Raw genomic sequence first — 25,982 nt, 5'->3', positions numbered from 1 at the left:
ATCAATATAGATATTAATTTATATAATGAGTGTGAAAGGAACGTGGCCTATTAGGCTGTCCACCAGAGATGACTCATTCACGGTAAAACATCTGTATAATCATCATAAACCTGGAAGCATTTGCAAATAGCAAAATGATCAGGACAAAAGCAGGGTAGTCTAGCTGAAAATAAAAAATTCTTGACTAGCTCTTTTCAAGTTTACAAAGAGATTTCAAACCCATTTTCCTATGTAATTTTTAGAAAATGTCAAACAAGGGCACTATTATTCCTATTATTTTGAGAGAAACCTATGACTCCAAAGGTCTTCATTGATTATCAAAAGAACTCACAGTGAGATTCAGAGGACATATCTTAAAATTATAAAAACAAATACAAACTTCTGGGTGTTAATATTTTTGTCCACAGTTTGAGGAGCTTGCTAATTTTCACTTATGAACCTTAAGTTGTGCTTCTTTGGGAGTATATATATTCTATGTGAAAAGATTTTTATTTTTAAAGAAAAACAGAGAACTTACGAGTAAGCCACGTTTTCCAGTTCGACCAGGTGGTCCTATAGGACCCCGAGAACCCTAGAAGAAATTTTCACAAAAATTGGCATATACAAAATATGCATATTCTATATAAACACAGAAATCAAAAATATGTAAGTCAGATACTTATATGTGTTTATGTGTATCCATGTGTATACTCTTACGGCTAATTGGTTAAAACCAAGCTAATGTCCTTCAGAGTAAGAACGTGCTCACTACGACTCCAGTGACACTACCTTAGTCAGTTTTATTAACTGACTTCGCTGAACGAAGGTCCCCTGAGCAGATTACTCTAAGACATTACTAGCTTAAATTTAACATGATGTGTACTTACTACATTTCCTATAAATCACAACATCTTCAGATGATGACATTCAAAGCATCAGGATTTCTGAACATCTACTAGAAATCAAATATTTTCCATTAACATTAAAACAGCCTTAGTCATAACTGACTGTTTATCATTCCTTGTTTGGACTTCTTCATCAAGCGTGCATGTATGTATGACCGTGGGCTTATACAGCACAGTGATGTCTGCGACTGTCAGGACAAAACTGACTCTCCTTACCGGATCTCCTCTTTGTCCTGCATCTCCTGGGGCACCAACTGGGCCAGGCGTTCCAGGGGCACCCTGGGAGCCTGGCAGACCCGCAGGTCCAGGGTCTCCACGATCACCCTGATGGGAATAACCATGGTATTATTCTTTTCGTATTTATCCTAAACCAATGGCATTCTATAGGCTCATGCTATTTGTGGTAAGAAAATATGCACTTATTTAAAACCTGATTTTTATTATTCAACTTGTATTTTACTTATATTTACTTATTAATAAGTCAAACTGAAAAGAATAAGGATATTTCCCCCAATTTCAGATGTCCCCCCTCCCCTGTTACCCTATGATTTCCACAGTCAAGATGACTGGAGTATGGCAGTGTCATCTCCAGAATTTAGCATGTTTCTTACAGCAGTCTTCAAGCATATCTATTCACTTGGGATACACACTTTCCAGGGTGTGAAAACTGGGAAAATTTTAAGGAAACCACTTTCTAGATTTTCAGCTCCATGTGTGTTTTCTCAGGGAACTGGACTGAAGGATCCTTCCCTGCTTCCTCTTAACAATCACCTCTCCCCCATTTTATGAAAGAAAAAGCATCATATCTCTCCGGAGTCTTATTGTCTTGCAATGCCTCAAGGAGTGAACAGCTCTGGGCACCACACTAAGGATTTTTCCACAGTGCACAGTTCACCTGAGAATAAAGCAATGAGGTATTTGGAAAAAAGAGGCTGATCCTTATTTATCCAGGTGACCCAACTATGACAAGGCTCCAAGTGTTGATTTTAAAAATTATACCGTGGAATACATCAGCAAAATCTTTGAAGACTACTGTGTTGTACAATGTATACTGACCAAGGGAAAAACCCAGGTGCCAAGAGAACTTGCACTCCCTGGCTTTATGGTAGATGGGAAGGGTTGACTCTAAGATTCCTCAAAACTCTTTCTTTCCCTTCCTTTGAGTACTTACTAGATACTCTAAACATGTTACTTAATGCACAAACATCCAACAGAATAAGTATTAATCCCGTTTAAAGTATTTAAAACTGAGGTTCAGAAAATTTGTTTAAGGCTGCACCACTGGTTACTTAAGGAATCAAGATTCCAGTGAATGTCTGACTTTAGAGCCCGTTCTGCTACATGATGAGCTCCCAGAGTGATGAGTCATTGTGTCATAACAGAGGTTAGCCTGGGGGACTGATTTTTCGCCTGCTGTGGACTATACATAGTTCGAGACAACTGTGTGATGACCCAAAGGGGCTGGGACTTCAGAGAAATTTGGGGATATTTTCAATTCCACATATGTCATGAGATTTAACACATATCATGGGATATACAGCATATAGGAAGCCACATGGTTTATTTTCTCATGAGGAATTCACTTGAGGAGAAGAGTAGAGAAATTGAGATGGTGCCCAGCTCTATTTCTGCTTCCATGCTTTTGTGAACCAGTTGAAATTTAGACTACTTCATCTGTATCCTCATCCAAAGCCTTCATGTTTCACCAGATAGGAAAGCAATGCACTTTCCTACAATTAGTAAGAAGTGCCATCTTACCTTGCTGTGTTCTCAAATCTCATTTCACTGACAAGATCTGACTAAATTATGACATTACAGAAAAAGTAGCTACTGTCAGAAAAATCAGGGCGGCCCTGGAACAATGAAATCTTTAGTATTACAAAGATTCCAAATTTACATTACTGCAGATTTCCCAATCAGTGAAACTGCCCTTACCCGTTCTCCAACAGCACCGTCCCGTCCTGGAGTACCATCATTACCAGCTGGACCCTATAATGAATCATGTTTGAGAAATGAGTTAACCGAGTAATGAAAAAAACTCGTCCCAACTGCCAGAAAAATTACAGCATGTTTTCCACCTCTCTTCCATAAAGTATAAATTAGCACTTATAGAAATTTTAGTAGAAGAAAGTGTTCTGCCATCTTTTCTATTACTTGGAATTGCTTGTAAAATTATTAACATATTCTTACTTTTTTGGTGCCAATTTTAATACAGTTTTATGGAAGACATTGCATTTTCCACTTACAATTAGTGCCTATAAAGTGCAACGTTATTTCCTTGTCCTGTGCACGTCTTCCATATTCAAGCATTGAGAATGTCCGGTTATTTACTATGGAAGCTGAACCTTAGAACTATCATGGAATTTGCTACAAATTTGGATCCTTCAGTTTTTTGTGTGGAACAATACTAAATCTATGCTCAGTTGGCTTAATCAGCCTCTTTATTGGTGGGCCCAGGGGAGGCAGCACTGGATGGAGGTGTGCCACCCCCATGGAACCCCCCTCCCAGGCACTCCCAGCAGGCATCCTGCACTTAATCTAAATTCTTCATTTCTATTTTTTATTTTAAAACAGGAGGGAAAAATTCCTCAAATCCTTTGAAATACATAGGCAATAATTTTATTCTTAGAATTTTGTGTTTTGTGTGTATCACCAGTGAACGGTTTTCCTCCTTCTCATATCTGAAGCTCATGCAAACAACATCCTTAACGTTTTAAAATAAAACAACTGGGTTTAGATATGAAACAACTTTTAGAATATACGTTCTTCTCTTCTTATATTACTTTTTGAATTTTTTTCAGAATTTTTCAGAATTTTTCATTTGATGAAAAATCGTCCTGAAAGGTATTGTTTCAAGAAAACGTGACACTGTCTTGTGATTTACTCATGAAAGCACTGAACAGAGGAGATGCCAACCTATAACTTCTCAAATCGCTTTTCAAAAATCGATTTCCTCTCAAATGAGACTCGGGAACGTGACATGCATAATGCTACTGCGCAGTGATATTTAAGTAGAATGATCTCTCCCTACTTTTCTCTTTTCACAAGCTTTAATCCTGTATTAAACCTATCACCACAAAACTTGGCGATTTTGGAAAATGTGCCATTATAGAGTGACGTAAGAAGGAACGAAGGGGTGCTTCCACCTTTGAAACAATTTGGCAACAACCTAAACCAACTGACATACTTGGCTGCGACCGGATGAAGTCGGCACCAAGACGTCAACCTTACCGCCTCCTGCCGTCGTGCAGACAAGTCTCCGGGAAGGAAGGTGCATCAGGAACTTCACTCGGAAACTCCAGGTCAAAGGATAATTGATTTCTAAATGAAAACACTGTCCCCACGACACCCAGATCACAAGAGGAGAGCTACTGTCCCTTGTCCCCGGAGCACTCACTTCGGGGCCAGGCTCCCCCACGGGGCCATTGGAGCCGGGGGGTCCCACAGGTCCGGGCGGACCTTTATCTCCTGGTGCACCGGTGGGTCCAACCTTCCCGGGTGTGCCCTGAAACCAGAGTGTCAGCATGTCAGCCGCGTCCACAGAGGTGTCAGAAGCCAGTGCGCGTGTGAGGGCTGCGTTTATTCAAGCGGCCCCTCAGTCCCTCCTTTCATAGTGTTCCCCATGACCGCACAGTGTCCAGAGGCTCACGTCTTACCACATCCATCCCCACTTATCAAAAGGACTAAAAAGGGTCCTTTGCCACCTGCTCAGGTGCGGGTTTGGGGATCTAACCCCACACGCTGCAGTCGGTTCTGCTGCCCCAGTGGGATCCACACCTTGTCAGGCCGCAGCCCTCACTCACTCCCACCTCGGGCACGCCTCTCGTTCCTGCAGCCACGCTCGGGTCTCACTGTCGGCGCGGGACATTCTCCTTCTGGGCCCTTGGCTCGCTGCCCATCACCGTGAAATCCTCCCAACCCCCGCTGGCCGGTGTCAGGTCCCTTCCCACACCCCCGCTCCCGGGGCCCCGCGGTGCATCGCTCCGTCCACATCCCGAACACAAACACCAGTTTTCCTCCCCCACAAGCGTGCAGACTCTGAGCGGCACAATTTAATGTCTTCGAGGCTCACAGGAAGCCAAACGCTCATCGCCCTCCAGGGAGTGTCAGGTTCTTCGCACCCTCGGGGGACGAAGGCCACCTTCCCGGCCCGACTTTACAGCTCGGCCCACCTCCACCTCCAGTACGACTGTGGCTCAACGACTTCTCCCCTTTGATGATGAACAAAAACTTGCCCTCTGAACGGCGAGACGTGGGTGCTGGGATGAGGCGTGTGCATTTAAAAAGAGACGACCTACTCCCCAGAGGAGACTAGCCCCTTTCTCTAGTTCCACGGGTATTTTTGATTTTTGAAGGAAGATTTAGAGTCACCCAAAATCTGTATCCTTATTTGTCTACTTCTCTGGTCCCGGGGTTAAATAAAGAGAATTTTCAGACTTTACAAGATGCTTAAGTAGAGGGTTTGACATTCAAAGTCAAAGGTTTTTATGATCCTCAGAATTTGTGTCTAAAAAAGACTTTAAATCTACTAAGAAAAAAAATTCTCCCTTCACAAATTATATTGCACATAATCAGATGAAACATGACCGACGTGGCCACTCACCGCTGGGCCTGGCAGGCCAGGCATGCCCCTCTCCCCACGCTGCCCTGGCATGCCCACAATTCCTCTTTGTCCAGTGGTTCCAGCTGGACCCGGGGGGCCATCAGGACCCTAATTTGAGGACAAACTACAATTAGAAATTCTCCAGTGTTAAACCATATGCAAAGACCAGTTCACAGCTTTATAGGTTTTTCAGACCAAGAAAAAAATTCTGTTTCATAAAACCACACTACATATGACAAATTATAGTCATAATTTATAGTCAAACACAGAGCCTCTAACATTGTTTAAAGGGGAAAGCAGCTCACGGAGTTCCAAGAAACCTGAAGAGTCATGTGCACATTGACAGACTGAAAGAGGTACCTACTCAGGCTTTTTCCCTCTTTTTAAAAAGACAAAGAAATTTTTAAAATAAAGAAAAGAAATAGTAATCTAGCTAAACATATTAGTATTTTGAGACGTTTAGATTTCAAATAGAATAATGTGTTTTGAAAAACTGTCTTTATATAACACATGTATTAACAAAGAATGTTGTCTTGTTCAGTTTTTGAACACCACGCCCATTACTGTTGTATTTTATACTTATACATTTACTTCTTCTTCTAGAGCAGAGAATTGTAAATTTAAAACATATAAGGACTCAGGATTTATGAAAGTTCCCAGGTTACTGTATAAACTGTTTCTTCACGGCAGTGAATACAATGGAGATCTGTTAGTAACTATCTCATTAGAGGTGGCTGTAAACCAAGGTGCCAAACTTACAGGTTGCCCATCTTCTCCCGGGTCTCCTTTGTCTCCTGGGCCACCAGGGGGGCCAGCTGGTCCTCGATCTCCCACTCGCCCATGAGAGCCGGGGTCCCCACGAAGACCTGGAGGCCCCTCCTTCCCGGGTTCCCCTAAGGGCCCCGCAGGTCCTGGAGCTCCCTAGTATGAGATAGAAACCCAGGAGGGCAAAGTCAAAGCCACATTAGAGGACCTGGTGCAATGGCCTCTTGGGTCCATTTTTCCTGTTAGATAATCAGTCATTCAGTGGATTTAAACAAAATTAAACAAAACACAGCTGCAGATTCATTTCCCAAGAGGAAATCTAAATTATTTGCAGACAATTACATTTGACTCAACATCAAAAGTGTGTTGAAATTAACTTGAATTTTCAAACTTTTTAGGTCTCTGCTCCATCCATGAATAGAAGACCTTTCCTTCTGTCCGTCCTGATCTTACAATGAAGGAATGACACTTACTAGACAAAGCCTCAGAGGTGCTTCCCAAGTGAAAGGAGCGGTTATTAGCACACAATACTGTTAGAACTTAGTACCCAGACGGAATGACAGTCAAATGCTGGGCTGAGGACTCGTAAATAAGGTACTCTGAGAAACACTGGACGGTTAAAGATAACCTCGCTGTCACGGGACAGCGGTGGCGTGAATCACTAGGGTCAGGGTTGTTTACATGGGCTAACAAATCACTAAGGGGTTAAATAAAAGAATAAACAGCAACTCAAGTATGTATGTGTATCTGTATCATGTGTACATGTGTGTTTGTATTTTCCTGTGTGTGCGCATGCACGCATGTGTGTGTGTGTGTGTGTGTGTGTGTGTGAGATTACTCCCCTACCCACGATCTGAGTCACTGAAATGACTTACAGGAGGGCCTGGAGGTCCAACTCTGCCAGCAGAACCAGGAAACCCAGTAGCACCCTAGAAATACAGTATCACATGAGCAATTTTAGAATAACTTGATTCTATGTACTTTCTGGGGTCTGTTTTTTCCCACCGGGATGCTGAGGCTTTAGACTCCCTTCCTTGTTGTAAACAGTAGATTTTTTTTCTTGTATACTACGTTTCTGAGAATGGATCTGAGTTAATTGGTAGGAAGGATGCTACTTTCCCCTTTCTACTTCGCATTTACCTTGAGCACATACAAGTATGTCCAAGGCTCTCACTGGAATCACATTAATCTTTGGCATATCAGAGCCCTGTAGAGCAGTTCCCCGTTACCCCTCACCTCTCCCGTATGGAATGCATCCTTTATGTTATGGAGGAGACAGCTGGGTCTCCAAGGTCATAAAACAAATTGCAACCCAGATCTCCATTTACGTGCCCTTTCCACAAGAGTTTACTTGTGCAAGTAAAAATTCGTTGTTACAGCTTCAGATTCACTTTAAAATGGCCAGGAAGTGCTAGATGTCTGCGACCAGAACTTCACACCAACTTACAGGTGGCCCCTGAGTTCCTCGGCCACCCTTGAGTCCAGGAACACCATTAGGACCCTACATGGAAAGAAATGAACAAAAGATCACAATAGGGAAGCAACATGGGCTGAACACAAAGTCTAAACATTAAGCACGTGACTCAGGTTTTTGGTGTTTTTCTTTCCACTTACATGAGGGCCTGGGGATCCTGCCAGACCTTGTGGCCCAGGAGAGCCAGCGTCTCCCTTCTGTCCTGGCTCTCCGGGCTCCCCTTTTACTCCAGGCTGCCCATCGGGACCCTATATCAATTGTTTAGATAACCAGTTGGTTATAACGCTTGTAGACAAGTTATAAGACAGTGATTATTACCAACATATCATTTAACCATATATTGTTAAATGGTGCTTTGTAATCAGTATTAAAGCACAGGAGAAAAAAATGCCCTAATGAGATCTTCAAAGGCAGTCAGAAAAAAAGTTATCCCACCACATTTTTATTATACCAAATAAGTACAGAATTTGAAATAGTGCAAACTCATCCATTTGAGTGCCAGTCGTGAAAGAATGTATGAAAGAGTGAAAGACTGTACTGAAAATGAGAATATTGCCTAGAAAACTGTAAACTTTCCAGCATCTTTAGTATACCTTCAATGCATAGGACAATGGTAATTAATTAAATTTATTATTATCCGGGAAGAGTGTTCATTGTGAATTAGAGATACTTGCAGATCATACCTGGGGTCCAGCAAAACCAACAGCCCCAGTGGGGCCATTTTCACCACGAGAACCCTACGAGAAAACAGAGATTACTATAGCTTTCACACTTTACTATAAATGGGAACAGTATTTAAAAATACACTGGGTGTTATATGCTAACAACAGGTCATGAAGCACGACATCAAAATCTAATGAGGTACTGTATGGTGACTAGCACAATAAAAAATTAAAAAAAAATTAAAATACAATTATATAAACTTACAGTGTTTTGGAATGTTTATAGAGATGATTAGATGTGTTTCTTGAGGAAGACTTTTAAGGATGATATAGAGATAAGGGCCATAGAAAAAAATTTCCATGGTCTGAAGTCTCTCAAAAGTTTCGTAACTCTTTAGTAAACAAGCTGCTTACCGAGATTTAATAGATAGCATAGAAATAACAGACTGGTAAGGTTTTGAGTTTAAAGAGAAGTAAATGCTGAAAACTAAGAAGTTACAAATAGCCTGAACCAACAGGCATGGTTTTACATAAATATCAAGACAAAACGATGAGTTGTTTTCCTGCTCAATCCCATTCTTTAAAACCATCAAAACACTGTCACTTACAGGATTGCCACGGGAGCCCGGAGGGCCAACTAAACCTCGAGGGCCAGGTTCACCCTGCAAAGAAGATGTTAGATGGTTACTGTCCAAAGCAGAAGTAAAACATAAGGCAACTGGAGGGAACCGAGCGCTATATGCAGGGCAGACGGCGGGGGGACCTCTGAGATGACCGGGCCCACCTACCACATGTTGTGAAAGAGAAAAGGCATGAGAAAGAGCTATCACCCCGACTTCCTGATTCCGAACCCACAGAACATCAGTTTATGATGTTACCTTTTCTCCAGTGGGACCCGCCGGACCCGGAGGACCCAGGGGACCTGGAAGACCCTGTCGACGGACAGAACACGGACACAGTAAAGAAGTGAACACACGGGATTCTCCATGGTTGAACAAGTAATCACAAAAGATCCCATTTTGTTATAGCGTAGCTGCTTTGGCAAAACATTGTCTATAATACATGGTAATAATCTGTATATTCTCAAGATCTTCCTGTTTACTCTAAAACAATTTCCTGGATGTTTTCTACAACATGTTCTCTTCCATCCACCTCAAGTCACACCTACACAACACTGGCTTCAAACACTAGTTCTAAATTAATGCTGCTCTTCTACAGTGTTTCTATGTTTCCTGGCTTTTCTTCTTTTGTATAGAATATTATACTCTTAAAATATATGAACAAAGTGCCACTCTATTTTTTTTTAAAGTGAAACTGTGATAAAGCATTGAGTTTTCTACATTCTCCTAAGATTACAAGGAGTGTGACTACCCAGCTACACCAAGGTGGGGTTCTTTTACGCTCAGAGCCTAGGGAGAGCGATCATGTCGGGGTTCGAACTGGGTCTTCTTGACGTGTGGTCACACTCTTTAAACTGGACTATAGTGGAGTCTTTTCTGGAACAAGTTATCTCTCTGATATTTGTACATTGCCTCTTCAGAGGCAGCCCAAATATTCTGTTGCCATTTAATCTTTGTATGTACTACGAAGGGAATTTAAGGAACAAAAAGGACATCTTAAATTTATATTCTTATAAGAACATGAGAATACTGTGGCCATATATTCTCTAGATCTATAATGGAACATTATTCTTGCAATAATTTACCTAATATATTTCCCTAAAGAATTGGATTAAATATAAAGATCACTTCATTAAATTCCCCCCCCCTTTTTTTTTTCCTACAGAGAAAACATGTTACTCATTTTTTCTCTTTACTGTGAGATTATAGCAAGCGGTCTGCTCTGCTTCCTCCCTAAAGCAATGTCCTTCCTGAAAATAAAGCAGTCATTGCTCAAGTCCTGTTTCTATCACACTGCATTTTCAAAGTTGGTTTGTAGGAACAATAGATAGTGTTTCAGATTTCACCTTAAAATAAACTGTCAATGCAGCCCTCCTTCAAACAGCTCTGCACTACGTCACTACGCACCACAGGCCGTCGATGACATAAGATAGCAACAGTGTGTCAGACTCACTCAGACCTTTCTTGAAAGATGGAATCAAATATTAGAGCTAACTACAAGGCAAGAAAGAACTCATGTTCATAATTGGCTAAGTTAAGTAGATTTTCAGAAAAAAAGAAAAAAAAAAGGGATAATTACCACTCAGACAAAACTTCCTCTTTATTTTACTTTGTTGTCTTTATCAAAAGCTAACATAGTCGGGCATCAACAGCGGCTCAATGTGCAGAATCAATACGTTAATGACGGTTCCACATGAGCTCTTTCTGTACGGTACAAGCGCTCTTAGCAGGGCACGCGATGACAACTGCCAGCAAACCATGTCACACCGAAACAGAAATTACTCCTCAAATATCAGGAATTATTTCAGAAAATGTTGAATGTCAGAGCAGCTGTACCTATCTGCTCTTACACAAGAGAATAATTTCCTTAAAGTCTAAAAAACTATATTCCGTCTCTCCTTAGAATTGCAAATGTCTTGTATGTTTGAGAACTGAAACCTTGTTAAAGGTCAGCTTCTGACATGACATTAAACAATGCCTTGGGGTCAAGCATCTTGTTCAAATTTCACTTCTTCATCTTCCTTATTGAAGCATTAATAATGGTCCATTGTGCGGTAACTTTCTCACCCCTAATGCCCAGCGTATTAAGAAATATTCACCTCAACTTGCTACAGTGAAAACTCCCCTTGCCTGCACTGGAGTGAGGTCTAGAACAGCTCAGTCGATCCACACGTGAACAAAAACACACACTGCATATGAAATAGAAAAGAAGGTGGAGAAAGACAAAGGGAGCCCCACTGCTTAAAGCACTGTCTCATGTGCACGGGAAAATGTGCTCTGTTTCACTCCCTCGACAATGACGACGTTTTGGCTTGTTCTGATTCAAACTAAGCAAAAGGAGTATCCGTGATTGATCAACATCAAATCTCAAAATCGATCACCTTCCAAATCCTGACCATATGGGAATACAATGAACTTTATTTTGGAAAGTTCAGGCAAATCCATGTGATACTGACAGTGTTGATTCCCAGCTCGGCTGGGAAAGTGCTGATTTCACTTACTCTTGCTCCATCGTTTCCAGCTGTCCCTTCAGCGCCCTTTTCTCCTATGCCACCCTGGGGAGACACACAAAATGCCATTTACTCACTTAATTGTCTACTTCTCGCACGTGGGGGGAAGCTTCATGTGGGCAGGGGCTTATCTCTTTTGATCACAGTTATATCCCTTGAGCCTAGAACAGTGGCTGGCATTGTGTATTTTCTGAATAAATATAGGTATTGAAAGACAGAAAAAGAAAGAAAGAAAGAGAAGGAGGAAGGGAAGGAAGATTGACTTGTGACTTAGAATGGTAGAAGCAAAAGCCTGGCCAAGAAAAAATTTTCAGGAGGAATTTAGAAACTCTAAATGAATGAACTAAAACAAACAAAACAAACAAAAAAAGCAAAACAAACAAACAAAAAAACAAAACAGAGACTTACTCTGTCACCCTTGGGGCCTGGAGTTCCTGCAATTCCTCTCTCTCCTGGCATACCTTGAAGTCCCGGTGGGCCTGTATCTCCGGGGGTCCCTGATGGTCCTGGACTGCCCTAAAATGAACCAACAATAAGGGACCTCGCCGATACGGTATTAAGATTGAGCCACATGAGATTTCTCTGCTGGTAAGACAAAAAGAGTGGAATATGAGAGATTTCATATGGTTCAACTTAGTGTTTATATTTTTCATTTGTGAAAATTATCTCTGAGCTCATTTTTTGGAATCAAAAAGACTTTGCCTTTCTAATCATTGGTCTATGTTTTCAACTTTTTTCCTTGGGGAAATTGAGCACCAAGTCAAATACAAACAATGGTTGCCTTCCTTTCTCCCTGACAACATCATGCGGGGCCTGATAAAGGAAGGGGACGTTACTTTTAGACAGTTTTTCACTCTCACTAACGAAGACGTGCTATTAAGCTTGCCTACAGGCTAAGTAAGTGATTAAATGGAAGCCGATCCTAGGTAATCACTCTGGACCTTGAAAATGTAAGGGATCTAATGTTATACGACCATGAAAAACTCTACTTTAATTGTTTATACCGAAATTGAGCACCCGTCTTCTTCCAATCTGAAATGTCTCCCAAAGGAAACGGGACTGATTTTTGCCTCATGATGTATTTTACTTTCAGATTTCTATGATGACGTACTTTCTTATGGTTAGTAAGAGGAACATGAGACAAAAAAAAAACAGAGTGTATAATCAGGAACATCTCTTTATAAGGTATATAGATTCCTATTTATTATCTCTGCTCATTAATGGAAGCCACTAGTAAAATTATGTAAATAAATATTAGGAATGGATTTTCATATGAGAATGTATCACTATGTGCATGAAACCATAAATCCTATCACAGAGAAGAGACTTCATTCAGCTGCCTCCTTAAAGCCAAGGAAAAAGCCTAGTAGTGCTTATTAAATACTTGTTGAAGAACAAAATTATATAATCGAATTTTCTCGCGACAAGAGAAACCCATTCTAATTCCATCATGTGCTTATTAGGCTGTAGCTCCTGGAACATTCTGAAGCGCCCAGTTCACTGCCGTACTTACTTTGGGACCATCCGGGCCGTGGCCCCCAGCCATTCCCTTTTCACCAGGCAGCCCCGTTATTCCTGGTTCTCCTCTCTCCCCTGGGTTTCCGCGCTCTCCCTAGGGCAACACGGGGATGTCAAACAATCAGCAACTGTTGTGAAAGTGGGTTAAAAATGTTTCTGGAAATCTGCAAAACTGCTTCTACTAGAGAAAAACTGAGAAATGAGCAACTATTGAGGTTCATTTTTCTAATTTAGTGATAAGAAATGAACTTGAAGTAAGAACATGTTATTTCATGGCATAGACTTTCCTCGTAAGATTAATTTTCATCAAGGAAAAGAATTTTAATTCTTAAAATAAAGCTCAGCTTATGAGAAAAAAAATTTTTTTTTTAACTGAAAGCAATGGAAATAAAGTTAATAGAGAAAGAGAAAATACTCACTCTGGGTCCTAATGGGCCAACCGCTCCAGGATCTCCAGGAACTCCCTAGAAGATATAATTTTAAAAAATTTCAAGAAATGCTTTGAGCTAAATTTTGGGTATTTATTAGAAATCTTTCCATACCACACATCTAATTTCTTTTAATGTACTATTAGAGGATTGAATAAACCCATAATAATGAGGAAAGAAAAATGTGTATACTTTTAAAAATGAGGGGATATCCCTTACATTGGATGGAAATTATTTTTCCAGAAAAAAAAATGTTTATTAAAGCTGAATGCTTGATTTTGGACAATGAAGACATGCAAAACATTATCTCACAAATAGAGCACACTGGTCTTTTTAGAGACAACAATATATATAATAATTTTATTTCCTAATGTGAAAAAAATTTAATAGAGGAAACAGAAATAAAAACCAACAAGGAGCTGATTTCTTAAACATAACTGGTTCGACTCAATTTAGTAAATATTTCCACTGACCATACACTATGGACAACAGTCCCTGGGAATTGTGGGTTCAAACTAGTGTAGTCATGACTATGTCACGAGTTTCAGTCTGTTCTTAACTAAAAGAAAGTTTGTCAGCAAGTTCAAAACCTCTCTCTTTGATTAAAAATAATAACTAATGACAAAGAAAGCTGTTGTGTAGAAAGCCACGGTCATCAGACTGGGATGAAAACTAATTTAGAAGTTGGGTTGGTCCTCAATGTGAAGTTTTAAGAAAAATGTAATCAAATTATTTATCTCTTATTTTCCTTTTTATGTATGCTAATAGGTAATATGTGGTTTAAAAGAAAACCAAAGTACAAACACATCTGGGAGTTCTTTCAATAATATTTTATCTCATAGAAAACATTGTGGTAGCTTAATCAGCATTATGTGGTGTTTTGTAGGAACGTTTAAGTAATGGTACATCTTGCAACTTCTAAATATGATATGGCTTGCAATTTTGTGGCAGATAGTGCACTAAATTTTGGACAAAGTAGCCCGTGTCTGATCGCTTGGATGAGAACAGATACCTGTGGTCACTAAAACCACTACCCTCTATGTTTACAAAACCACAAATGTTAATCTCAGTATATGCAGTACGTTTGCTTCCGTGGTAATCCCCCATCATGAGAAATTTCCACTAGTGTCACAGGAGAGTTCTCTCGAGCACGTGGACATGTATTTTCCCTTCAGAGCCGTCAGTGTCTATCCTCCATCCCCGACCCAGGATGATGCAGGGGACAGGAAACACAAAGAAGCAAGTGCTGTCCTGGGACAGTAACGTCACACCCTCCAGAATGGAGGACTAGCATTTCCTCTGCACGTAGCCGCAGCCACAAGCTGGTGGCAGTCACACTAGGACATCACTGCTGCTAGTGACTTAGTGACCCACCTTTTATGTCAGTTCCTCAAATAAGCCTTGCCTTTTACTAAAAAAAAGAAACAAAATGAAAACCGTATCAAGGGGGCCTCCAGTTTTATCCCTGCAATGTACTGTCCTCCATTTGGTGTGATCTTCCAAAAACCCAAATCTAGTGACACTACTCCCTGCTTAAAGGCCCTTCATCACCTCCCATTAGAAGAATCCGAAAAAACGACATTTGAAGTCAGACTTCCCATAACCTGGCTCCTGATTTACCGTCCAGCCCCACCTCCACGCGAATTTATTCTCTGCATTCCTGACTTAGCAACCTTTTCAGTGCCTTCATTTGACCAACAAAACCTTTGCACCTGCTGTGCTCATCTCCCTTCCTTCCTCCCCGCTTACTCATAAAAGATATTACTTTGCCTGGGAAACTTTTCCTAAATCCCCAAGTCTGAATCTGGTGCATCTTCTATGTTTCCACACACGTAGTACCTCCCCAGAAACTCTCTATCTCCTGCCGTGATGTAATGTAAAGTTCATGTCCATCTGGTTCGATTGGTTAGGGCCAGAGCTCAAGACACCTAAGCACACAGTACCCAGCAAATACCTGCTGAATGGTTAAATGAATGAATGAATCACTCACAGAAAAATAAATTAACTGATGTCCTGGTAAAATAATAGAAATAAAATAATATCTGTTTAAAACCATTTATAAAGCTTCAAGTAAATCTCGGTAGTTATCAGAAGACACATCTCTAGCAATTACAAACAGTCTTGGGAAGCAGGCCAGTATTCACAAATTATACCCGCTGTGTCACTTTGGAAAGTCACCTAACATCTCTGTGCCTCATTTTCCTCATCTGAAAAACAGGCATCATATAGTACCTAGATGTATAGGGTTGTTTTGAGGATTAAAAGAGATTACATTTATAAAGCAAACCAGAACAGAACTTCACATATAATAATAAACGATATTATGGGCAAGCAATATTTATTATTGCTATTATTATTATTATTACTTTAAATAAACTTACCTGATCACCTGGCTTTCCACCTTCCCCAGGAGGCCCTGGAGGACCAGGAAGCCCCTAAAGGAAAAGGAAGAAAATAAAATTGTGAATTTGTCAAAGTTTAATAGGTCACTAGTGTTCACAGTTTACCTTTTATAATTCACGCAGGTTCCATGACTATACGTTCAAGAAAAAGATATTGTTTAAAGACAAGGAAAACAGAACAAGAAAACTCTATCTTATACCATAATGTAGCAACGGTCGGTTTATAGGTTTAGATTTTCATTTGGACACATGTAAGAAGAAAAAAAATAAGAATCTAACGGGAGATTCTTAACATTTGTCAAGTTTTTATGGGTCTGAAAGCAATATTTTAGGTTGCTAGTATAGTACTGAAAGTCACTCCTGAAAGTTTCTTTTTATTCAAATTATGATTACCCATTATTAATTTCCCATACAATATATTTAGATAAATCATGAAAATTTATTCAACAAACAATTTAAGACATTGTGTCTATAAAACTGAATCAACCTTAAAATTGTTCAATAAAACTTATCAAAAACATTTCATAATTTTTAATTTGTTAACAATTTTAAATTTTGATCAGTTTTTCGGGGGAAGTCTGTTCCTTCTCTTTGAACAGAAATGTTGGGTTTTATCCATTTTATTTATTTACTAAAAGAAGAATGACTTTTTTGAAAATTGTGGAATTTCACATCATTTGACCATATCTTTTCATATTTTAAAAAAGCAGTTTAATTAATGGTAGAAAACATGGAAAAGTGGATTCGTGCCTACCTGAAAGCCAGTGGGGCCCGGAGGTCCCTGTTCTCCTCTCTCCCCAGCTAGACCCTAAGTCATGAAGGAAAGAAAGTCATGAGTAGAATCCGACCTTCATACCTGCTTCTGGTGTATGCGGCCTACTATGAGGATTGATATTTGCCTGTTTTCTAATCACATGTTTCCATCCTAGCGAGATAACGAGCGAGCACTATCATGAAGTTGTTGAATGGTGTTGTTGGAAGTCCGTGCTGCTGAGAAAGTACCTTCTAAAGCTGACAAAGACACCAACGACATATGTTCATTTCTTGATCCAAATGTAAAATGTCTAGAGCCAACCATAAAATTGGGTGGGGAAACTGGATAAGTTGAACCTAGAAAAATTCATTACGTTTACATAACTAATCTAAGCAGGCAATACAAGCATCTCCTGCTTTTCCAAAGTTCGTGCTGTAACACTTCACTTTTATGAAAGATCTGTATTAGTCTTCTGCTAACGGAAAGACGTCCGAAGAGAATTTTTGCTTTTACGAAAAAAGGCGAAAAGCAAAACAACAACAACAAAACATTCAGCATTTGTTTTGCTGTGAGCTGTCACCGAAGCAGTGCACCCCTGGCAGCGAGAGGGGCCCCCACAAGCTCCTGCCTGGAGAAGCACGCTCGCATCTCGACATCAAGCCGCCATAGCGCGGAACTGTGTCTGGGAGCATCTGAGTTTTATCTACATTTATTTGTGCATCTGTTAGGGCAAGATATGTCCTAAGGTATTAGAAAAGCCTAGGAGAGGCTATTTTTGGAGTCTGGGAATTTTAAGAAAAATTTCCATATAAACTAGTGATAATTGCTTTTTGGCTTTATACCATTTCAGCTTATAAAGGTTTCATGGGAACACTCTACTTTCAGATAATGGGGGAAACCTGTGTCTCTATTCCAATATTCCAACTTATTTCTCCGTGTCATAAAAAATATTAATCAAGGGGCACCTGGGTGGCTCAGTGGGTTAAAGCCTCTGCCTTCGGCTCAGGTCAGGATCCCAGGGTCTTGGGATCGAGCCCCACATCAGGCTCTCTGCTCGGCAGGAAGCCTGCTTTCCCCCCTCCCCCACCTGCCTCTCTGCCTACTTGTGATCTCTGTCTGTCAAATAAATAAATAAAATCTTTAAAAAGTACTATCAATAAAAGTACAAAATATTTGTCAAAAATTTGTCAAAACATTTGTCAAACCGATTTTCCTCAGTTGACACATTCTTCAACACTTAAAGATGATGAGGTAGGTTTTACCATCAACATTTTAAAGAAGTTTAAAACGAAAAGTCCAATCGCTCCATTTAAAAAGGCAGAAGGTACTCACACAGGAATCAAAATGAAAGATTATAACTGAAATTCTTCAATCCTGCACTTTCTTACTTACTTCCTCTGAAAATTACTCATAAGTAAAGTCTTGGACAAACATGAAAAATACAATGGGAATACATTCTCGTGGAAAGATCACATACCGGGGGGCCCACAGGACCAGAAGGACCAACTTCACCATCTTTTCCAGGAGCTCCCTAATATCACACAGAGATAATATGTAAAGTGGGGCCACAAGACATTTGGATAATTTTATATATATATATATATATATATATATATATATATATATATATTTCCCCCCTTTGGCAGAAAATGTATACTTACCCTCTGCCCAGGAACACCAGCATTTCCTGCCTCTCCAGGTTTTCCAGGGTCACCCTAAAGAAAAATTAGAAACCATTTAAACGTCAATCAATCTGCTCAAAACACGACTGCTTGAAGTGAGGGTCGTGATGAGATAGCAGACCTATCACACATGTACTCACACTGCTACCTTTGGGGCCTGGGAGACCCATGCTGCCCGGCTGTCCTCTGATTCCTATGGAGCCTGGAGGACCTGGCCGGCCGTCCTCCCCAGGAGCACCCTACAAAGTTGACAGGAGCAAAGTAAGTTTTATGTAAATTCTCTCTAAATAGTCATCACTTGTCTTTCCGTACTTAAAAAAGTTACATAAGTTTTAAATTATCCTTCACCCTTTACTCAGTGAATCAGAATAGTTGAGTGTTTAAAAAAAGCTCCTGAAGTATTTTGCGTATTGAGAACAGAGATTTCACTCTTCTTCTATACACAAACCTCAACTTCGCATCTCCTTACACTCTCATTCTCACGGGGAAAAATTTTCATTCTTCTTTAATTTACTCTAGCTTGTGGTAATGAAAATTTGGTACTTCTTTTTCACATTTTTGATATAAAGGAAGGGCCCAGAGTATGTGAGCTGTCCAAAGTCAGACCTACCTATCTTTAAATCTATACAATTGGGAGGATATCAAGAAATAAGAATGTTTCTAATAGACAAATTTGACCAATGCTGGAGGAATACATAATTTCAACTTTTTCTGCTGATGTTAGAGAAGTAATTTCAATCTCAAGCATTGGTATCAATTAAATTTGATTAGTTTCTGGTGAATTTTAAAATATCAAGATCCTATGAATTTGCTCCAGCATTTTAAACATGTCTGTATCATCAGCATCCCCCCGATTAAAAACATTGACCTCAAACAAACATCTCATCGTTTAAGTTGTAGGTCTATTGAGAAATACTGAGGATTATGGGCTTTTAATTTATTTATTTTAAGTAGGCTCCACATGGGGCTTGAACTCATGCCCTGAGATCAAAACCTGAGCTGAAGTCAAGAGCTGGACACTTAAACAACTGAGCCACCCAGGCTCCCTCGGGAGTTTTATGTAAATTACTTACCAAAGGCCCAAGTTTTCCTTCAGGACCTTGAACTCCAGGATTTCCTGTCAGACCCTGAAAATTAAAAGCATTTGTCATGTTGTCGCTAACTTGCAACTGAGGTAAAGAATCATGAGAGTAAAAATAGCACCGTGTTCAAAGGACCCAGTTCCACTGTGCAACGCCCATTCTCAGTGGCCTTCTCTAGGCAAATTCACAGGCCGGTCACGGGCCTTGGCCAGCATGGCTTTGGAAGGACACAGGGCAGAAACACAGCATGCCACAGGCAGCACCACGTGGGACTTCACCGGGGGAGCCCTCACAGCACAGCCTCCCACAGTGGAGAGGTCACATGTGAGGAAAGGAGTCTACACAGCGGGCACAGGAGGCGCTCTGGCTTAGAAATCTCACTTAACCAGCATTTGTTACAGCGCCGTGAACACAGTATACCGATTCTGGCCAGGGGAGCCTTACTAGTCATGCCAAACTCAGGCCTAGTTACTCTAAACTCAGGACACCCAAAGCTATGCTTCCCACTAGGTTTTTATAATTCGTGGCCCTCCCAGTCCAAATGTGGTCAACACTCAGGGGTCATTTTCACTGTAAGCAGTGGTGACTGCTCATTCAGATGGCGTTCCAACTCTATCAGGTATCCAGGGAAGAATTTCTAGGAAAATGTCGGTTTCCCATGCAGAAGGAGGAAGGGCTATCATAGACTTTTACTCATATCTTGAACACTGGGTTCAAGATTATGTGGAGCCAAATGTATATTTCCATCCAACAACTTTTTGTATAATTCCCTTCTCTTTGAGGAGCACTGCTGGCAACGGAATATGAGAGGAATTTCACAGTCCAAATGAATTTTCTAGTGACATTTGGTCAAAAACAAATTTATCAGGAACTCTCTCTGCCAAAAGCCAAATAAATTATTCATCAGCAAGTAAATAAAAAGTAAATATTGACAAACAGGGTTTTACTTTCATGTCAAGGGGCAAAATGATGAATGCATATGTCTTTGAGAAAGGGAGACTAGAAATGACTATATTTCCTATACATGAAAAATAACAAACCAGTATTTTAAAAATAGTGAATCATGTCAAAATTGTAAAAAAAAAAGACATGCTCCCACTTGTCAAGACCAGCTCAGTTAGACAGTCCTTTTGCTGAGCTCTGAGGAGCAGTTCTCTTGAGTTAATGTAGCAAATGGCTGTGTTCTTACCCGAGCACCGGGCAGCCCAGGTTCACCTGGCCGTCCTGGGTCCCCTTGACCTCCTTTAGGTCCAGAAGAACCCACAGGACCCCTCTCTCCTTGAGCCCCCTGTTCCAATGCAAAACAGAATGTGTCAGAAAAAAAAGAAACAATGCAGGAAAATAAAAGGAAAGAAATACGAAATTTATGTTTTACAAATCAAAGCACTAGCATACCATACAAATACTTTGTCAAGTACTTACAAAGTTACAAAAAGTATCACTACATATTCTATTCTCATTTGTCTTTATTAAAGAAGAGTGACTTTCACTGTTAGCTAAAGAAAATTATATTTCAATTACCACTCCGATAATCTAGAGTTGGGAAAAAAACACCAAAACTTTAGAGTCTGAATTTCTAGATAAAGGAAAAAGTCTATATCAGCTAAAGTAAAGGTGTGTGACCTTTTCTTCTCAGCACCATCTGGAGAAGGTCTGAAAACAAACTTCTACATACTTCCAACCATTCTCGTTCTTCCTAGCCCTCTGTAATACAGAAACCAGCCCTCCACAGGGGGGATTTGACATTAGGCTTGTGTATGACTCCTTTCTGGATCTGTACCCACGTGGATCCAAGCCAGATCACTACTCTGAACAGTGGCATCATCGTCATCATGTAGCGACTGCCACGTGAGTGTCACCATTGATGGGATAACCTCACCTTTGGTCCAGGTAAACCATCAGAGCCCGGGAAACCACGATTGCCAGGAGCACCCTGCAAATGACCAACAGGTGACTCTTAATTATTGTTGATGTTCTTGAGATGTATAACCAGTAGGTAACTTCTATTTTTAGTATTATAAGGTTTTAGGAGCCATGATCAACCCAACATGACAGTAGATAAGTATAAGAGGAAAAAAAGAAAAAAAAAAAACCTGAGTATGTGGAAAGAAATTTTAAATTTTGGAGAATGTACAAGTACTGAGCCAAAAATTATTCAAATTCAGAACTATACTAACAATTCACTGTAAAATTACACATGGAGGAAAACTGTCGTCTAGATATGAGCACCGTCTATCACCATCAAAGTGTCAATGGTAACAGCGTTTGTAGTGTCTTCTGTGTGAAGAACTTTGCATCCTCTGAAAGCCTCTGTACATGTAATGGGATAACGTTGTCCCTTTCGGACCTGCTTCATCTTACTCCAGCCACAGCAACCTCTTCTAACCTCTAAAATCATCAGCCCTCCTGACCTGGTGGTTTAGGATTTCCTGGTTCCTCTGCTGACAACATTCTTTCTCCCAAGGTCTCCTGCTGGCTCATCTGCACCGTCAGGTGTCAGCTAAACTGTCATCTTCCCAAAGGACCCGTCCTGACCACTAATCTAGTGTTACATACTGTCACACGCTCACAGCTGCTCTCTACCATGTCCCTGCTATTTCCCGGTGTACACAGTACTTAGTAAAGCGTAGAATTACATTTTTGTTTGCCTGTTGACTTGTTTACTGTTTACCTCCCCACTGGAATAAACTACTGTTTACTAGCCCCCGCATAAGGCTGGCGCCACTGCCGTCTTTTTCACTGAGTACCAACATATCAACTACGTGCCAACCTATCAGACGGGCACAATGTAGTTGTTCAATCAGCATTAGTTGAATGAATGCGTGAGCAACGATTGAACAGTCGCCTCCGTGAATCCAGAGACAACCATACTGAACTGTTCGACGCACTTGCAAGCATTTCTTTTAACTGTTCGAGCTTTCCTTACCAACTCAAAACTTACCCATGTAATTCCCCCGCAACCCTAAGAATTTGTTGTATTACTCAAATTTTACCCTTTCTCCCATGGGGCCTGGAGGACCGACTGTTCCGGGGTCACCTCGGGGACCTCTTTTCCCTTCTTCACCAGCTGGGCCTATTGGACCCTGAATACCATGCGGCCCCTGTTAAAAACAGAAGGAAGTTTTCAGAAAGAGCCTGAGTCCAAGGGAGTTACAGTCAAAAGCTTCATTTAATGAAGTCAGTCACAAATTTAAAACCATATTAAACTGTTTCCATCCAAGGATATATTCCTTATTGTTATTATTTGAAATACTTGAGCACTTTGATCTGTGAACTCCTGGACAATACTCACACTTTTCTTATCATTTCAGGAAAAAAGTGAAACCTTACTGGTTCGCCTTTTGGGCCAGCTTCTCCTTTGAAACCTGGAACTCCTGGATCACCCTAAAATAAAAGTATGAATAGTTATGAGAACCAGGACAATTAGCCAGTCCCATCTGCTTTAATTAATTAAAGTGGGCCTTGGAAACTTTCCACAGCTGAGTCTGTATTACCATTTTTTTAATTTTGCAAATCTTGTAGAATGTATGTGAAATTTTATAAAACATAGTATAATTAGGTAGCAGTTTCTCTATTTTACAATGGTCTTTAAGAGACTTACTTTTAAAATCTTGCTTGTTTTATCATGCATACTAGAACACTTAGAATTATTCAATTATTGCAATTTGCTAACTAAAATTAGAACTAACAATAATAACATCTACAGATAAATCTATTTCAGGTTTATTTTAGGAAATAGACTTATTTACCCAGAAGCAAAATAATTTTATATTTATGTTCTCTTTATTGACAGTTTGACAACTTCAAATAGGACATTTCATCTTTGGAGTGCTCTGGGGTTTTGTGTATGTGTGTCTTTAAATACCAGTTAAACTTGTGGGAAACAGATTGCTAAATTGAGAACATGATAAAATCAAATGAGAAGTATCTGCAACACTCATGTTTTAATAAGTCTGTCACCAACATATAAAAGGATTTATTAGCATAACTAAGTTACTTGGAACAGAATTCAAAGTACTCGTTTTAGTGCTAAGAAAAAAAAGTTTTAATTTTTACATATCAAGCTAAAAATATAATAAGCACAACTTCACAATATGTTTATTTCTTATGCACTTATCATAACATTTTTTCTAATAAATAATTTTACAAAATGGTAGGATCAGTCTTCAAGAATTAGCTGTTGGACCCAATTTTCACCATGTTGTCATGATAACCTCCACCTTTCTTCACACTGGCTTGCAAAAAATATTTCCATAATGGTTATTATTCAACTACGGATAAGATTCTATGAGGTTAACCATGAAGTCACGACCTTACTATTTTATATAAAAAACCCACTACAATCCAACACAAGGCAGTAATGTTCTCCTTTGAATTTAAACCCCTAACCTGTACAACGACATTTGGCTTCCACTCTACAAAGATTCCCATCTTCAGGTGCCTCGTTTAGACAAGCCACATAATCTATGTTTCATTGCATCTCATTGAGTGCTATTTTTCTTGGTGACCTTAGCTGGATTATACTAACGGATGATTTTTATTTTAGAGGATGTTACCGGCTGGCCTCGAATTCCTGGAGGTCCTGTGCTACCCTGAGGTCCTGGAGATCCGGGGGGCCCTGATAAGCCAGGAGGACCAGAGGTGCCAGGAGAGCCCTAACAGAGTGAAAGAGCGACATGATGAGCAGAGATCCACGTAGAAGCCTATGGTCAACGTCCAAAAGATTATGTCTGTTTGAGCTTTGTGTGGATGAATGCAGTTAGTTACCTACCGTTGGGCCTTTGGCACCAGGTGTCCCATCAGTTCCTACCACACCCTAAAAGACACATGAAAAGTTTATAAGACATTAAGCCATATCTAGGGTGGTCTTTGGATGTCTTCCCATATTCTAAAAGAGGCAGAAATTTATCGTAAAAAATCAACCACCATTATATCATAAAACTCACTTTTATAACGAATTCCCTTTTCCATAAAATAGATTAAATTTTGCAGAGTTGACAAGAGAGATGTTTTTTTTTTAAATTAGTTGCCAACATTCAGAATTCAAAGAAGATAAATTAAAATAGATTGCCTTCATTCTAATGTTATAAAACATGTCGAGCTTCCTATTAAGAGCATTGCTCCTAGATGTCCTAGGAACTTACGGGAAGACCTTGAGAGCCGACTGGACCTGGTGGCCCAGTTTCACCTCTTTGCCCCTGGGGACCTTCGGGGCCTCTTGCTCCAGTGGGACCTGCTTCTCCCTAGCAGGGTATAAAAGGCATGTCAATTTAAGAAAAATATAAATGTGGTGTGGTTCAAGGTTTATTGCTTATTTGGAGCTTTACATCTTACACTCTAGTATTTAAAGGGGTTGTGAGCACAAATTGGTTTACAAGGGTGTGTGCCTAACCTAGCTTAAGGAGTGGGCTCACCTTCCTACCCTTCCGAGAGTGATGACGTCCTCAGCATTAACAGCAGCATCAAGGGGTCAAGGTTACCTGATAGCCACCCTTATTTCAACCCACGATAGATGCCCAGATAGTAAATAAAATACAGTAGCCTAATTAAGTTTTAATTCAGATAAATAACAACTAATTTAAGTTTGTTCCAGGTAATATTAGGGTCATATCTATACTAAAATTTTTTCTTTATTTATCTGAAATTTAAACCTAAGTGGGTTTCTGTATCTTATACAATATATTAGGTCCCTATATAGATCAAATCCTAGAGGGACTTTAACCTGGAATATTAGAACTAAAAGTCTAAGCCTCAGGGTGTTCATTAGTGCCAATAAAACACATAAAATCCCTGTTGAATCCATGAAATACAAAGAAGTGGATATGGAAGTTTATTCTTCATCCAGAAAACCAGAGCTCATGGAAGAATTTAACAGGTATAGGAAAATCCTGGCCAAAAACGAAGATCTAGGAATTTTTTGTTTGGGGAGGAAGGGAAAGGATAGGCAAAGAATTTCTGAGAAAAACAGTTTTGCAAAATGACTTTTTAAGCAGTTTTCAATAGCCAAGAGCCAGGGCTAGTAACCCCAGGAGGAGAAGGAAGTCTGTAGAGTAAACTATTATATAAATCGTGGTTCTAACGAGGTCTTAGCTAGACCCTCCCCCAGGAGCAGAAACCACTTTCTTCTAAGTCCTAGTCCTGGACATTGTGCGTCTTCTATCCTTAATTCTCTGGCCAGAGCTCAGTTTGAGGGTGGAGGGTCTCACAGGCAAGGGGAAGGGATTTTGCATATTTTGGTCAGGGAGCATAGTGAGGACTGGCCTCCATGGCCTGGGTCTGTAGCAGCAGGACTAGGATTTAGGGGAGCTGATCAGAAACAGAGGGGACCTCAGGAAGGTCCCAGGAGCTCCAGTGCACAGTGAGTTCTCAAAGAAAGGAGGGGCTGGCGAGTGGAATGACATAGGCATCATTTTAGAGCAGCCTCACCTCTGGGGCCCAGAGGGTACAGACAGCATTAGCGAGAGCCTGAAGAGTAATTTGACTTGATGATGCTCACATTTCAGAGTATCTGCAATGTCAGCTATGGACTTTGTCATTGTTGTTGTTTGTTTCAAACAACAGTTCAAAGCCCATTTGAGTAGCTCTCCCCACAAGAAGC

General features: G+C 40.2%; 1 protein-coding gene across 1 annotated transcript in view; it reads right to left on the bottom strand.

The window, feature by feature from the left end:
* The window catches only part of COL5A2 (collagen type V alpha 2 chain), a 134,670-nt gene that overhangs the window by 11,590 nt on the left and 97,098 nt on the right, over positions 1-25,982 (bottom strand). Inside the window, exons 19-47 of the mRNA XM_032860255.1 lie at positions 24,529-24,627; positions 24,156-24,200; positions 23,941-24,039; positions 22,715-22,768; positions 22,378-22,485; positions 21,264-21,317; positions 20,574-20,672; positions 19,376-19,429; positions 18,443-18,541; positions 18,282-18,335; positions 18,098-18,151; positions 16,621-16,674; positions 15,846-15,899; positions 13,456-13,500; positions 13,032-13,130; positions 11,927-12,034; positions 11,510-11,563; positions 9,267-9,320; positions 8,997-9,050; positions 8,410-8,463; positions 7,867-7,974; positions 7,700-7,753; positions 7,128-7,181; positions 6,247-6,408; positions 5,488-5,595; positions 4,282-4,389; positions 2,820-2,873; positions 1,101-1,208; positions 518-571 (exon numbers count right to left, since the gene is read on the bottom strand). Coding sequence (XP_032716146.1) covers positions 518-571; positions 1,101-1,208; positions 2,820-2,873; positions 4,282-4,389; positions 5,488-5,595; positions 6,247-6,408; positions 7,128-7,181; positions 7,700-7,753; positions 7,867-7,974; positions 8,410-8,463; positions 8,997-9,050; positions 9,267-9,320; positions 11,510-11,563; positions 11,927-12,034; positions 13,032-13,130; positions 13,456-13,500; positions 15,846-15,899; positions 16,621-16,674; positions 18,098-18,151; positions 18,282-18,335; positions 18,443-18,541; positions 19,376-19,429; positions 20,574-20,672; positions 21,264-21,317; positions 22,378-22,485; positions 22,715-22,768; positions 23,941-24,039; positions 24,156-24,200; positions 24,529-24,627 — 2,205 coding nt within the window. The remainder of the gene's footprint in view (positions 1-517; positions 572-1,100; positions 1,209-2,819; positions 2,874-4,281; positions 4,390-5,487; positions 5,596-6,246; positions 6,409-7,127; positions 7,182-7,699; positions 7,754-7,866; positions 7,975-8,409; positions 8,464-8,996; positions 9,051-9,266; positions 9,321-11,509; positions 11,564-11,926; positions 12,035-13,031; positions 13,131-13,455; positions 13,501-15,845; positions 15,900-16,620; positions 16,675-18,097; positions 18,152-18,281; positions 18,336-18,442; positions 18,542-19,375; positions 19,430-20,573; positions 20,673-21,263; positions 21,318-22,377; positions 22,486-22,714; positions 22,769-23,940; positions 24,040-24,155; positions 24,201-24,528; positions 24,628-25,982) is intronic.

Source organism: Lontra canadensis, unplaced genomic scaffold, assembly GCF_010015895.1.
Source record: "Lontra canadensis isolate GAN:19392208 unplaced genomic scaffold, GSC_riverotter_1.0 scaffold18, whole genome shotgun sequence".
NCBI lineage: Eukaryota > Metazoa > Chordata > Mammalia > Carnivora > Mustelidae > Lontra > Lontra canadensis.
The sequence above is the reverse complement of the archived record's forward strand: the minus strand, read 5'-3'. Positions and strand labels throughout refer to the sequence as shown.